The following is a 13,821-nucleotide window of genomic DNA, read 5'->3' on the forward strand; positions in this document are numbered from 1 at the left end:
AAAAGGGATCAAGTGAAGCTCTTGGATCACCTTGATCTGACTCAAGATTAAGGGGGAAGAAGATTCAAAGGATCGACATAATTGGTTTATGGTTTATCGCTTTGTTATCTTCTTTGTATAAACTGCTTTCAACATTAATGAAAGATTTCCCAATTTCAGTTTGGAATTGGGGGCAGACGTAGTCGTAGCGAGGACGATCGATGAACTGCCTAAACAAATATCGTGTTCTTGTCGCTTTTACCTTTTCATTTACGTTCTGTTCATATTCGGTTATAATAGCAAATTGATCAACGATTCGAGTGTTAAGATTGTGAATTAAGAACTTATATAAACATCACAATCCATCACACATTGAATCACCATCAATTTGATCATTATCACCAAGTGTTTGTGTTTTTGCTTCTTTCACTATTACTGCATTGCAAACGTCGTTCATCATTTAAGAAGTTAATTGATTTTCAATAGAGCGACGTATTGATTCTATAGAGTATTCTCTTATCGTTTATCTCAAGCTGGTTAGTGGTTTTAACACATATACAATCGTTTCAATAGTGGTTCGGAATAGACGCGAGTCGATTCAGAATCACTCCCGCTTAAAGTTCAATTAATTCCGCAAAACTGTGAAAGATCTATTCACCCCCTCTAGATCCTAAGGCCAGCGTCTAACATAGGTTGCCTCCACTAGTGCTGTGATAGGAAGGTTACGAATGCCTTTGAAAACTCCATTCATGGATTCTACCAGATTTGTCGTCATATGGCCCCATCGCACGCCTTTTTCATAAGCCCTTGTCCATTTCTCCCTGGAAAGGTTATCTATCCAAGTTCCTGCATCTGGATTTGTCAGTACAATCTCACTCCGATAATGCTGGAATGTAGGTTATGTTATTGCATAACCAGCAATGACCAGGGCCTTCCTGAGATGCCTATCCTTGATCTCCCGCATGAAGTTCTGGGCGATGTGGCGAATACAATAGACGTGTTTTAATGGTGGGTCATGCCATCCGTTTGCTGGATTGTTATAAGCACTCTCAATAGAAGCGTGCCTATTAGAGATTAAACAGAGGTCAGGCTGAGGAGCAACATGTTCTCGGAGGTTCCTTAGAACGAAACTCCAAGCCGCGACAGTTTCACCTTCAACAATTGCGAACGCCACTAGAAATATATTGCTGTTCCCGTCCTGTGCAACCGCCATAAGCATGGTTCCCTTGTATTTGTCATATAACCATGTTCCATCAATTTGAAATATGGGTTTATAATGTGCAAACCCTCGTACGCAAGGTTTGAACGCCCAAAAAAGGCGATGGAATATTTTGTTTCCTTGGACAGGGTTTCCATCCGGGGCATGCGCGGGCAGTGTCTTTAGAATATAAACAGTGTCAGGTGCGTAAGTTTGTAGCGCAGTAAGGTAGCGGGGAAGAATTTTGTATGACTCCTCCCAATTGTCGTAGACTTTTTCAATTGCCTTTGTTTTTGCAACCCACACCTTTTTGTAAGATGGAGTGTAGTTGTAGGTTGTAACGATATGCGAGATAATATTTTTGACCTTCAAAGACGGATCAGAGCTTATGAGAGGCAAGATCTCCTGACAGATAAGATCGCGCCTGAGTTTCGTATGATCCTGGGAAGTGTTAGGGTTAACACATGTGTGTTGTTGCGTAATCGACCCTATGACCCATGCATTACTTCTCTTACTATAAGAAGCCAACAGTCTGAAGCCACATTCTGGATTTTTACAAGTGATTACATATCGTTCCAGGTTTGAACTATCTACTTCAAAATCAACGTTGTGCGCCATGTGCCATTATTTTATTGTTCTAAGACATGCCTCCTTAGAAGGAAACTTGTCTCCTTCCTTTAACTCATCGTCATTTTGGATGTACGGTGTGAAGAAGATGTCGGATGATGGTTCGTCACCTTGCAGGTTCAAGTTACTCATATGTGCTGGAGGTGCATACACATGAGCAGGAGGCACCGACATGTGTTGCTCTTCGTCGGATTCCTCGTTGACCATGTCGTCAAATTCAGTTTCCAGATCTTCTTCTTCCTCATCTATAACATCAACCTCTTCTTGCTCGTTGACTGGTGGATCAATAACTTGCGACTGGACAATATGAGTTTCTTGTGTCTCAACCTGTATAGTAACGTACAGCTCGATGGAATCCAAGCCAGAATATTCGTGGGTAGCAAACATATCTTGGAGGTCTTCGTCATTTGCAATCTCCATCTCATAAAACTTGACGGTGTTGTTGTTATTGAAAGAAGGACATTGGTAAAAAATGTTTGCAATAGGACCCATTGCAATCTTAGCCTGAAGTCGCTGAATGAAGGATGTAAAGGTGGCTCTTTTGCTTAACAAAAATGACACAACTTGAGTGTTTCTCATTACAAAACCGACTATTTCATGTGAGTAAGTCTCAATGTTTAGATGGGCATGTACCAAGTATTGGGGAGATGAAGCCATTGTTTCGGGTTAGTGTTTGGATGTTGTAATATCAGGTGATAATAGGCAATATTGTTTGTGTGTGTTGTAATGTTTAGAAATATTGGTTGTCTTATATAGGTTAATGCTTTATTGCACAGTGTTTACCAACATGCTCACAGTTTTGCATTGTCTCAAGATGGTGAGACGCACGCTGATCTAGGTGTCTCCCAAGATTCCAATATGACGAGACTAGACAGACGCACGTTGATCTAGGTCTGTCCCAAGATTCCAACATGACGAGACTAGACAGACGCACGCTGATCTAGGTTTGTCCCAATATTCCAACATGACGAGACTAGACAGACGCACGCTGATCTATGTCTGTCTCAAGATTCCAAATTGAATGTAAAATACCAACACACAATGGTAAATGTCTGTTAGCTTAATTAATGTTTGCACCAACCACAACTAACACAACAACCACATTAATTTTAATTAAATGATCCAGCGTTTGCAACACAAAACAACTGGTAGAACACGGAATTACATTGCAACAAATAAAATAACACAAAACAACTGGTAGAACACGAAATTACATTGTATCAAATAAAATAACACAAAACAACTGGTAGAACACGAAATTACATTGCAACAAATAAAATAACACAAAACAACTGGTAGAACACGAAATTACATTGCATTAAATAAAATAACACAAAACAACTGGTAGAACATGAAATTACATTGCATCAAATAAAATAACACAAAACAACTGGTAGAACACGAAAATACATTGCAACAAATAAAACAACACATAATTTAAACTACTCAAGTATCACTGCAAGAACAAGTGGATTTTCAACGCCTCGGTTAACTTCTCCACTGTGTGTCCAAAACATTAGATCCACATCCACATCGTCTTTCACACGATCCCAATAATACATGTAGGTTCCTTCTGGGTTATTATCTGTCAACGTAATGTATGGACAACGATAATCTATTTGTTTAACTTTCCTGGTTGGACCATCCAGTTGACGAAACCCGATGTTGATGGCTGATCCGCTGTCGCGCACGAATCAAAAACGAGTATTTTGTAAAATAGTAGTTTAGCGGTAACGACAACTCGAATATCGTTCTCACAAGGATTCTTGTATTATATTAACTAATCAAAATCGATTAAGGGGGGTTTGGTTTAGGATCAATATAATAATAACAGAGTGAAAAAGTGATTAAAATAAGTGATTATGTAAATAAGCTAAAACGGCAATTCTACTGATTCGGTTACCGACTTATCTCTGGTTCAATAAACTTCAATCCCCTAAGCGGATTCTATTCCCTTACCGATTACAACACCAAATAACAAGCAAACTTGATATTATAAGATTTCATTCCTATTTTCCGAATTAAGCAAACGGATCAGCGCTATCACGAATTAAGCAAACGTGATTCTAACTTACGCAGTTTAACGATTAAGCAACGATAAAATACGATAAAGGTAAAGGAACATCAATCAATCGGTATAAATCAATAATATTCTATACAACTCGAATTAAGCAAACATGACATATAGATTAATATCAAAAGGGAGAAGAAATTGGATTAAAGATTAAAAACCTCAAAGTATTGGAAACCGTAACCAGCAGAAATTGCCTTCAGGGATTAGTTCCTCATCATTCGTACAAAGCTTTCAAAATTATTTCGTGAAAAGTAAAAGTGACAGTAAACACTACGGCCAGACCTAGGTACTAGAGAGAAACAAGAATTCGGGTCATAACCCAACTGGGTCAAACAGACATAACCCAGGCCCAAAACTAACGATCCAAAACTAAATAAAAAACTATTGCTGCAACTTCAAACACAATTCTAGAAAATATGCGTTTCAAATCTGACTTCGACTCCAACACGAGAATTGTAGCTCTTTCTCTTAGCTTTCCGACGATTATTAGAACGCGTTGATCTGATTCCCAGAGCTCCAGTTATGATCATTTTAGTGCAGACTGCTAATGCTGAAAAATAAAGTGCAAAAATCAAATAAAGGCACAAATAAACTAAATTATAAAAACATCATAAAAAATAAAAATAAACAAAATAAACCATGGAAATGCCTAAGTAAAAACATAGAGGAATGTGCATCAAAATGCACTGATCAATGGCTTTAACAATTCTCTTGAAATCCCAATGCGGGTTCAGACAAACCCGCATGTGACTACCTTCCTCAAAAAAGACTACAACCCAAACTGAATTCATTTATAAGTATTTGCAGTAAGAAGAAAAAAAGAGTTAATACTTCAACTCCACACACACACACACCTCTATTTATAGAAGAGCGTACCACTTGTAGCAAGTATTTTTTAGCGGGTAAATATGGCAGGAAATATTGTTGTTAATTATTTATAACTTAAATATTTATTGGCGACTTCGTAACGATAAAATATCAATTCATTGAAATATGCATTGAGCATTTGATTGAACGGTACAGAAGTTACAGAAATGATAAAGAAACTGCGGCATCTAGGATATTACAACGGTTAAAACAATGTCTTCTCTGTCCTCCATCATCCGAGTGCATTGGATGTCATCTTCCATAGTCTCCCACCAACGCTGCCTTTCAAGAAAAACACCACCCCTTGTTCTAAGCCTCTTGATAGATCTGATTTCTTCCCCGGGACTGTACTCTCTATCCAAAAACCTCAGGATGGTTCTCTTAAGTTGGTCCATGGAATGGATATTCCAAAACATAACCGGCATGGGAGGTTTGACAGGAGAGAAAATGACGTGCCCGTTCCTTCGACGATACTCCGGTTGAAAGTCGAATCGCCTCACAAGTGGTGGAGGCTCAGAGCTCCGGTGCGTGCTATCTGGCCTTATGCGAGATCTCATTTTTATTTCGTGTGTGTAGTCTTATGCACACAAGAAACCCTAATTTATAGAGGGACGGGCGCCTGACTTACGGTCCATAGCACAACTAGGGTTTCCACTACATGACAAAACAGAAACCCTAATTTTCAAAAAAAATTAGGGTTTGTACTAATGCGCCAAATGGAATGGCGCATATGTTATTTTTGGTTCCTGGAAGGCGCCAAATGGTTTGGCGCATTAGTGTAAATTTGAAAGAACATGCCATTCCATTTGGCGCATATGTATTATACATGTGGTCCCCACCTGGTTCCCACATGGTCCCCACCTGTTAACGTCTTAATAATTTCTGTGTTTTGCATGCGTCTGAAATGATTCCTGCAAGTTTGCATGCGTCTGAAACGATTCCTGAAACGATTCCTGAAAAGATTCTTGAAACGATTCCTCCTAATATTGCATGCATGCAACCCTATCTGTCACCTATTTCTGCTCTGCATGCATTTCACCATGTCCTGTCACCGAAAGTTATGTTGCATGCATGCCAACCACTTCTGCACAAGCAACACCTAGCAATTTTGAATGTGTTGACATGTCCAACATGCAGCTTGTTACCGTTTTAGCCTCATCACTATATATATTACCTTGGCCTCTGCAGATTTCTCATCACCATCACTCATTTACTCTCACAATAATCATTTTGTTTTCAAATTCCAGATTTCCAGTGTTCAACCATGTCTCTCTTAACAATGGGTGATACGCACCGCGGAACCGTGGAGAACATCGCATTCTATGTAAGTATTTTACTATTACATTAATAACATGCATCTGTCTATTATGTTATAACTGCATACTAATGCATACATAATTATTTTCAGGATGCTTCCCGATTCCGGACTCGTAGTCACTCGATCATCGCTTCAGACGAACGCATAAGACCCTACTTAGAAGTTGCTGGTTTCAGACCCATTAGCAGCATCACCGAGGCTTCCATAGATCACAAATTTATTCTGGCCTTGTTAGAACACTGGAGGCCGGAGACACACACTTTCCATCTTCCAACAGGGGAGTGCACCATAACCCTGGAGGATGTTCACATGCTACCAGGCCTTCTAGTAGACGGTAAGGCAATTAATGGTTGTGTAATGCAAGCAAATTCCCTATGCTATCAGGCATTGGGTATAGACTTGATAGAGGGACAAGTTGGTGCTAGGAGACAGGGTGTTAACCTTAAGATGTTAAAGGACTATTATTCAAATTTTCGGTTGGATGATGATTTTTCCCAAGAAACTATACTTCAGAAAACCAGATGCTACCTGATCTTGCTAATTGGAAACGTTTTGTTTCCAGATAGTACCGGTAACACCGTTAATTTTATGTATCTACGTTTATTAATGGATTTTACTAGAGTTAGTCTATATAGTTGGGGGTCTGCAGTGCTGGCTACGGTGTACCAATCCCTGTGCAAGAACGCAGAATACGATTCTTGCACATTCTATGGATGCGCTCTGTTGGTGCAAGTGTGGGGGTGGTGGAGGATGCCTATAATGGGCCCGATTAACATAACCAGTTGGACCTTTCCGTATGCAATGAGGTAACTTTTTAATTCAAATTTTTCATGCAGAATTAGTGGATTATGATTTACTCTAACTAACACATTTAATTTGCGTTTTAGATTTTGCGTGAAAAAAATGGACTTCACAAAAAATCCGCGGTCAAATATCACAATGTACCGCCAGCTGATTGATCACTTACGACCCGAGGATGTATTATCTCTAATCTTTTGCTCTTTTATAAGTGTATTTTTTATAAATATTTGACCGAAATAATGTATAACTCTTATGCATGCAGTTTAAATGGAGACCGTATCTCGATTGCGACCATGAGCCTAGAGGTGCAGATGCAGCCATTTGGACTGCAAAAACTTGCCTGATCCGGTACAACATCATCGAAATGCATCATAGTGACCGGGTCAAACTACAGTTCGGAATGCATCAAGGTATACCCGATCCTCCAGTTGACTTGGGAGTGTGGCACCTCAGACGAGTCAACCATCAGTGGAATCACCAAAACTGGAAGGATTACGCACCCAAATGGCGCCAGATGTGGAAGGACCGTCGCCAATATGTCCTCGACTTCCCCGTGAGTGATCATGAGATGAAACCGTCCACAGAATACATGAGTTGGTACCGTACGGTTACCATCCCTAACTTATTTATTGCAGATCCGTTCTACTTAATAGACCCCCGTGCTCACAACTACATCCTACCCCAATAACAACCTGAAGAGGAACAACAACAACAACAACGACAACGACAACAACGACAACAACAACGACAACAACAACTACAACAACGACAACAACTACGACAACTACAGCAGCAACAACAACAACAACAAGAACAAGAACAAAATCAGTACACCAACCAACAACAACAAGAACAAGAACAAAATCAGTACACCAACCAACAACAAAATCTGTTCCATACTCCGTCCCGTTCTGCCCGCAACTATCGGTAAGAAAATTTGTTCCAATCACAGTCTCAACCTTTCTAAGAAGCTGAAGACCAACACCATTCCGCTAGCCAATACCAGACCCATTCGCAACCACTTGGCTTTGCAGGTTACACAGGGTCCACAAGGTTCTTCAAACAAAACATTGAGTCCGGTTCGTCAAGCCTCCATCTAAGTCCCGACGATGGTCCACATGCTGAATCATCTCACCGTGGCACCCCTTTTGGCTATGCAACACCGTCGAACCAATTTGGATTTTATCAAGGTAGTTCTAGTGCTGCTGGGTGCTACGTATCGGAAGTCGTGTCCCAACCTACTCCCCCACCACCAGTTAACAATTTTGAGGGCTTGGGTAACCGACTTTACGACAGTCGGTTTCCAGAAAATTATGGTGGCGTTGACGAATTCATAGACAACGACATGCGGAACAACCCACTTCCAGGCCCAGTTACACAGACCCAGCAAGAAGCACGAAGGGGTAGGGGTGGTGCTAGGCTTCGCGGCGGCATCAACGAACGCACTAGACGTCCGATAACAAGACCTTCGTGCGGAACAGATGGTTATCTTGGCGATGGACGCCATTAGGCATTTTATTATGTATTTTGTTATGTTTTCTTTAATCAATTGTTGTCGATATATCGTTTCTCTTAAATTAATGAAATTTGTTATTTCTGGTTTTTATATATAGCCCCGTTGTTTCGATTTCGAATAACGGATGTCAAAATAGATTTTCTAAATTTAATTATAAAAACTAAAAAAAAAAAATTTAAAAAAAGGTATTTGCCTTAGGCGCCAAATGGTTTGGCTAATAGGGAAAAAAATACCCTAATGCGCCATTCCATTTGGCGCAATCAATTAAGAATTTAGGGTTTGCCAAATGATTTGGCGCATGCACCCCTTTTCAACACTTATGCGCCATTTCAGTTGGCGCATCCACCTACCCGGGGTCCCAAACCTAAACATTTTAGTAAATATCCCGAAAACATGATTTTTTTTCGTAATTTTTTTATTAAACCTGGTTATTTAAATTTTTTTTCTAATTTCTTAGGAATATTATTTTAATGTGTTTTAATTGTGACTAATGTAGTAGTGATGCCTAATTGTTTAAAATTAGTTTCTTAGGAACATCATCTCATCACTCACCTCATAATCTTTTCACGTTTATATTTTCCTAAAGCAAAAGAATCAATCAAAACTCTCCAATATCCCACAAACTTTCTTTCAACTCCAACACCAAATCATCATTATCTCTCACTTTTCTTTCCTCACTCAATCAACAACCTAAAAGACCAATACACTAACATGCCCATGCTCTCTCTCAACTCATCTTTATCTCCTTACATCTTCAAAACTCTCTTGAACTCAATATCATTGGAATTCAAAGTTCTAACCTCTAATTTCCAATACCTCAAACAATGGAATCTCCAATCTTCCTCAACCTCGCCTCTCTAAACAACATGTTCTTCTTCACACTTACCCAAAACAAAAAACCCCAACTTTGTTAAGATACAAAAACACAGACAAGTTTCACATGGAGATTCACAAAAACACAAACAAGAAATGGGGAGGTTCCAAAAAGGAATCAAAATGGAAGAAGATGATTTTCTTCAACACTTCAAAAACCACCCAAAAACCACCTCAAGAATTTCTCTGCCCCATTTCTGGTTCTCTCATGTCCGACCCTGTAATTGTCTCCTCCGGCCATTCCTTCGACCGAACCTCAATCCAAGCCTGTAAAAATCTCAACTTTACCCCTCAGCTCCAAGATGGCACCACCCCCAATTTCACAACCCTAATCCCAAATCTCAACCTCAAATCCTCAATTCTCAAATGGACCCAATCCCAATCCAAATTCCAAACCCAAACCAACCAAAATCTCACCACAACTGAAAACCTCGTACGTACGTTAATGTCCTCAAAAAAACATCAACAACCCCCAAACGACATCGTATCAGTGAAAAACGACCAAGAAAAAGAAACACTACAAATCCCAATCTTAACACCACGAAAAACCTCGTACTCGAGCTCAGAGGAATCCATAGCTACTGCCACGTCATCATCATCGACAACAACACCAAAATTTCAAAGCTACTGTTACTCTTCACCTTCCTCTTCCGAAATTGAACCTTCAACATCACCAGAAGAAGAAGAATTCGTGGCCAAGCTCAGAAACCCTCAATCGATTATAGTAGAAGAAGCTCTAATCTCTCTCAGAAAAGTCACGAAAACGAAAGAGGAATCTAGGGTTCAACTCTGCACCAATAGGATACTCTGTTCTTTGCGTTCTTTGATTTTATCCAAAAACGACGTCGTAAGAGTCAACGCTCTTGCTTCATTAGTCAATATTTCACTAGAGAAAGTCAACAAAGTGAAGATCGTACGGTCGGGAATTGTTCCACCGTTGATTGAGATTTTGAAATTTGGATCCTGTGAATCGCAGGAACATGCTTCGTGTGTGCTCTTTAGTTTAGCGCTTGATGATGATAATAAAACTGCGATTGGTGTTTTGGGTGCTCTTTTGCCTTTGCTTCACGCGCTTAAGTCGGAGAGTGAGAAGACGCGTCATGACTCGAGTTTGGCTCTTTGTCATTTGTCTTTAGTGAAGAGTAATAGGGTTAAGATGGTTAAACTCGGGTTTGTTTCGGTTCTTTTGGGAATGGTTAAGTCGGGTTATATGATGGATCGGGTTTTGTTGATTTTGGGTAATTTGGGGTTTGGGCCGGATGGTCGGGCTGCGATGTTGGATGCGGGTGTTGTGGAGTGTTTGGTGGGTTTGTTGGATGGAACTGAGTTGGATTCTGAGTCAACTCGAGAGAGATGTGTTGGGATTTTGTATATACTAAGTCATGGCGGGTTGAGGTTTAAGGCGGTGGCGAAAGAGATTAGGGTTGTGGAAATGTTGCAAAAGATGGAGAAAATGAAGAGTGAAAAAGCTAATGAGAAGGTGAAGAGGATATTGGAAATTATGAGTGAGAAGGAGATGGAGGAGGAAGAGGTGGATTGGGAGGAGTTGCTTGACTCGGGGTTCAGTGGTCGAACTATGAGTCGACTCAGTAATGGGTTGGACGAGTCAAATGTTAACTCGAATGAGTTTTGAATACATATGGAATTTTTTGTTTGAAGTATTTTTTAATGTAATTATTAGTTTTTGGTTTTTTCTTTATCATGTCAAAGTTGTTGATGTTCAATTGGGTATAAAATGGAACTCATGCAATTTTTCCATTGTTTTCTTAATTTGAAGTTGAGTGGAGTATAGGAAAACGGAAAGACTCTTTTTAATTGAAGTCATTTTTTTTACTTTTTATTTGGTTTGTGTATAGAGAAGGAAGAATCTATGGATTATTAGTTGTAAAGAGAAATTAGGAAGATAATGTTGTTTTTGGTGGAATAAAAGAAGATGGAGATTAATAAAGTTGTAATTTTTTGGAGCAGAAAGTGCCAAGGGGTTGTTGGTGCATATGCTTATGCTACCACTTTATTCCTACACTTACTACATGTTCTAGCTGGTTATGCTTCCTTTTCATGTCTAAATTTTCTTTTTCAATTCTTTTGCACTTAAATTTTAGTATGTGAGCTGAATAATTAAAGTTCAAATTATATTCTTTATAATAGTTTCAATTAATTTCAACTAGTCAAATCTAGTAACGTGGATCACAAAAAAATCTAATTCCAACAAGATTAATTTTGCTACATATAAATGAACATAATTAGCTATTTTTGAATGTATTGTTGTAAGAGAATTGGTTGGAAGTGGATAGTAATATAGTGTTATTATATGTATGGTTTTGATTCCCCTATGAAATGAGCATTATTTATATTCGTGCAAGCAATATATTAATCTTGAGATTATTCATCTCCTAGAATTATGTACACAAATTTGTTCAATTTGTACCCTTTTTCCATTACATTTTTTCCCACTTCACATGTGTCTAATAAAGTAATAATCTTGTATCAACCAATAGTAGTTATTAGCTGGCTTTAGCAATATAAAAAAAATAGTGAAAGTTAATTTCTTATCATCTTTTCTTTTTTTAAGTTACTTTTCTATCATAAACTTTCACTGAATTATATGAAATGACAACTAATAACTATGAAAATCAAATATTCAGAAATTCACCGTCGGTAGGTGTCTTTGGTAAAAAAAATGTATAAATTAGTTCTTGAGCACCAAAAAGAAATTGGTACTTGAATTTCTTTTGTTAATAAAAAAATTAAAACAATCAAATTTTAGAATGCCAAATATGCATATATGCAACGTATAATAGTCAGATTGATTGTTGTCATCCATCTTCTAAGTGTATATTACTTACATTGACACACTATGATATGCAGCAGCGGTCCACTAGGCCCAATAGAGAGAAGAAACAACCAATTTGGCTTAAGGATTTTTATTATTAATTGGGTTTCTATTAGTTTTATTTAGAAGTTCTATTTTCTTGTGTTGTTGGCCCATGGCCCATTAGTCTTTAGTAACCCTACTATATATTGGATGCCTTTATTTTGTAGAACGTAATGAAAATCTGAAAAGTTATTTCTTATGCTTTTATCTTCTTATGCAATTTAGATCTTGGTAGCTTTGTGTAACCCTAACATTGGTGCTTTCATTTCTTGCCTCTCATTCCTCCCATGGCTCCCCCAAAACCCCCCAATCCCTCTTCTAAAGAAATTTTAGAAGAAGCTCTTCAAATCACTACCTTAAACCTAAACAATGCAATGCAAGAGACACAAGAGCAAATGGATGTAAGATTCCACCAAATCTCTACCGAATTATCCAACCTCCAAACAAGGTTTGATAATGACAAAAGTGTGGAAGACTCTAGATTTGATTCCCTCATGGCTGCCATTAAAAAAATTTCTCTTGAAAAGGAGCTGCAGCAAGCCCTTCTTACCCCTTCTGCTACTGTTCACGGAACAGGTACAACAAGCAGATCTGCTACTGTTCACGGCTCCGGGACCACTGCTGGGTCCGCTACTGTTCACGGAACAGTACCTCCGGTCACCTCAACTACTGTTCATGGAACAGCAGTCACTTCAGGTATGCTACAGAACCTACATTCTAACTCTAGGGTTCCTCCACCAAATTTTCAAAATCTATCACCAACACACACACCCTTGAGAAATTCTGCAACTTTTTCTACTACACACCCCCAACCAACACCTAACTGTTACATTAATCCTCACACCTCCTCAACCTTCGTTCCATACCCCCCTATTCCAACTATCCTATCATCCTCTCAACCTTTCACTATGCCTTTTTCCCAACAGCCCCCATTCTCCCAATTTCCTTCCCAACACCCTTATCCCAATCTCTCTCACATACCACCCCTCCCAACTATTAGAACCCCAAAACTTGATCTCCCTATGTTTGATGGGTCAGAACCCCTTGATTGGTTGTTTCAAGCTGAGCAGTTTTTTAATTTTTATAATATGCCACCAGAAAACCGTTTGTCATTGATTTCATTTTACATGAAGGGTGATGCATTGTCTTGGTTTAAATGGATGCATCAAAGTCATTTGTTAACCGATTGGTTTTCTTTTCTCAAAGCCTTAGAATTACGTTTTGGTCCTTCCACTTTTGACAACCATCAAGCTGAATTATTTAAGTTGAAGCAAGATGGATCGGTGGTTGATTATCAAACCAAATTTGAAAAGTTAGGGAACCAAGTGGTTGGCTTGTCACCGTGTAATACGGTGAACTGACTTTTTATAATCGAAAATGTTGCGGTAAGCAAGAGTCGCCACCGACTTTTATTTTATCCAAATATTAGAAAGGCTAAAAGAACAGAAAAAAACCTTTTAAAGAAAACGGGTTCGGGGGTAATTATGCAAAGGGAAGGTGTAAGGCACCATTTGCATCCATGGTTTTCCATGGGCTCTTAATTGCTTTGCTCTTTGTTTTCAGAAATGTAGAAGAAAAAGATGTGGACTTTGTCGCACGCTCGCGAAAAATGAACAGAGTCGCCACCAATATATTTATCCCATAAAGGAAAGGAATATCAGAAAACCTAACAAGGGAAGGAACAGGGTCTTGC

General features: G+C 38.9%; 1 protein-coding gene across 1 annotated transcript; it reads left to right on the forward strand.

Moving 5' to 3' along the window:
* Positions 1 to 8,948: 8,948 nt before the first annotated feature.
* LOC131626538 (U-box domain-containing protein 40-like) lies at positions 8,949 to 11,386 on the forward strand. Its single transcript, XM_058897361.1, has one exon. The coding sequence runs from the start codon at positions 9,321 to 9,323 to the stop codon at positions 10,884 to 10,886; it is 1,566 nt and encodes a 521-aa protein (XP_058753344.1). The 5' UTR covers positions 8,949 to 9,320; the 3' UTR covers positions 10,887 to 11,386.
* Positions 11,387 to 13,821: the final 2,435 nt, after the last annotated feature.

The sequence above is a fragment of the Vicia villosa genome, unplaced genomic scaffold, assembly GCF_029867415.1.
Source record: "Vicia villosa cultivar HV-30 ecotype Madison, WI unplaced genomic scaffold, Vvil1.0 ctg.000303F_1_1_2_unsc, whole genome shotgun sequence".
Classification (NCBI taxonomy): Eukaryota; Viridiplantae; Streptophyta; class Magnoliopsida; order Fabales; family Fabaceae; genus Vicia; species Vicia villosa.

What these genes read in the sequence shown, in the direction of transcription:
- LOC131626538 (XM_058897361.1), top strand. Translation starts at nt 9,321, where the DNA reads ATGGAGATTCACAAAAACACAAACAAGAAATGGGGAGGTTCCAAAAAG.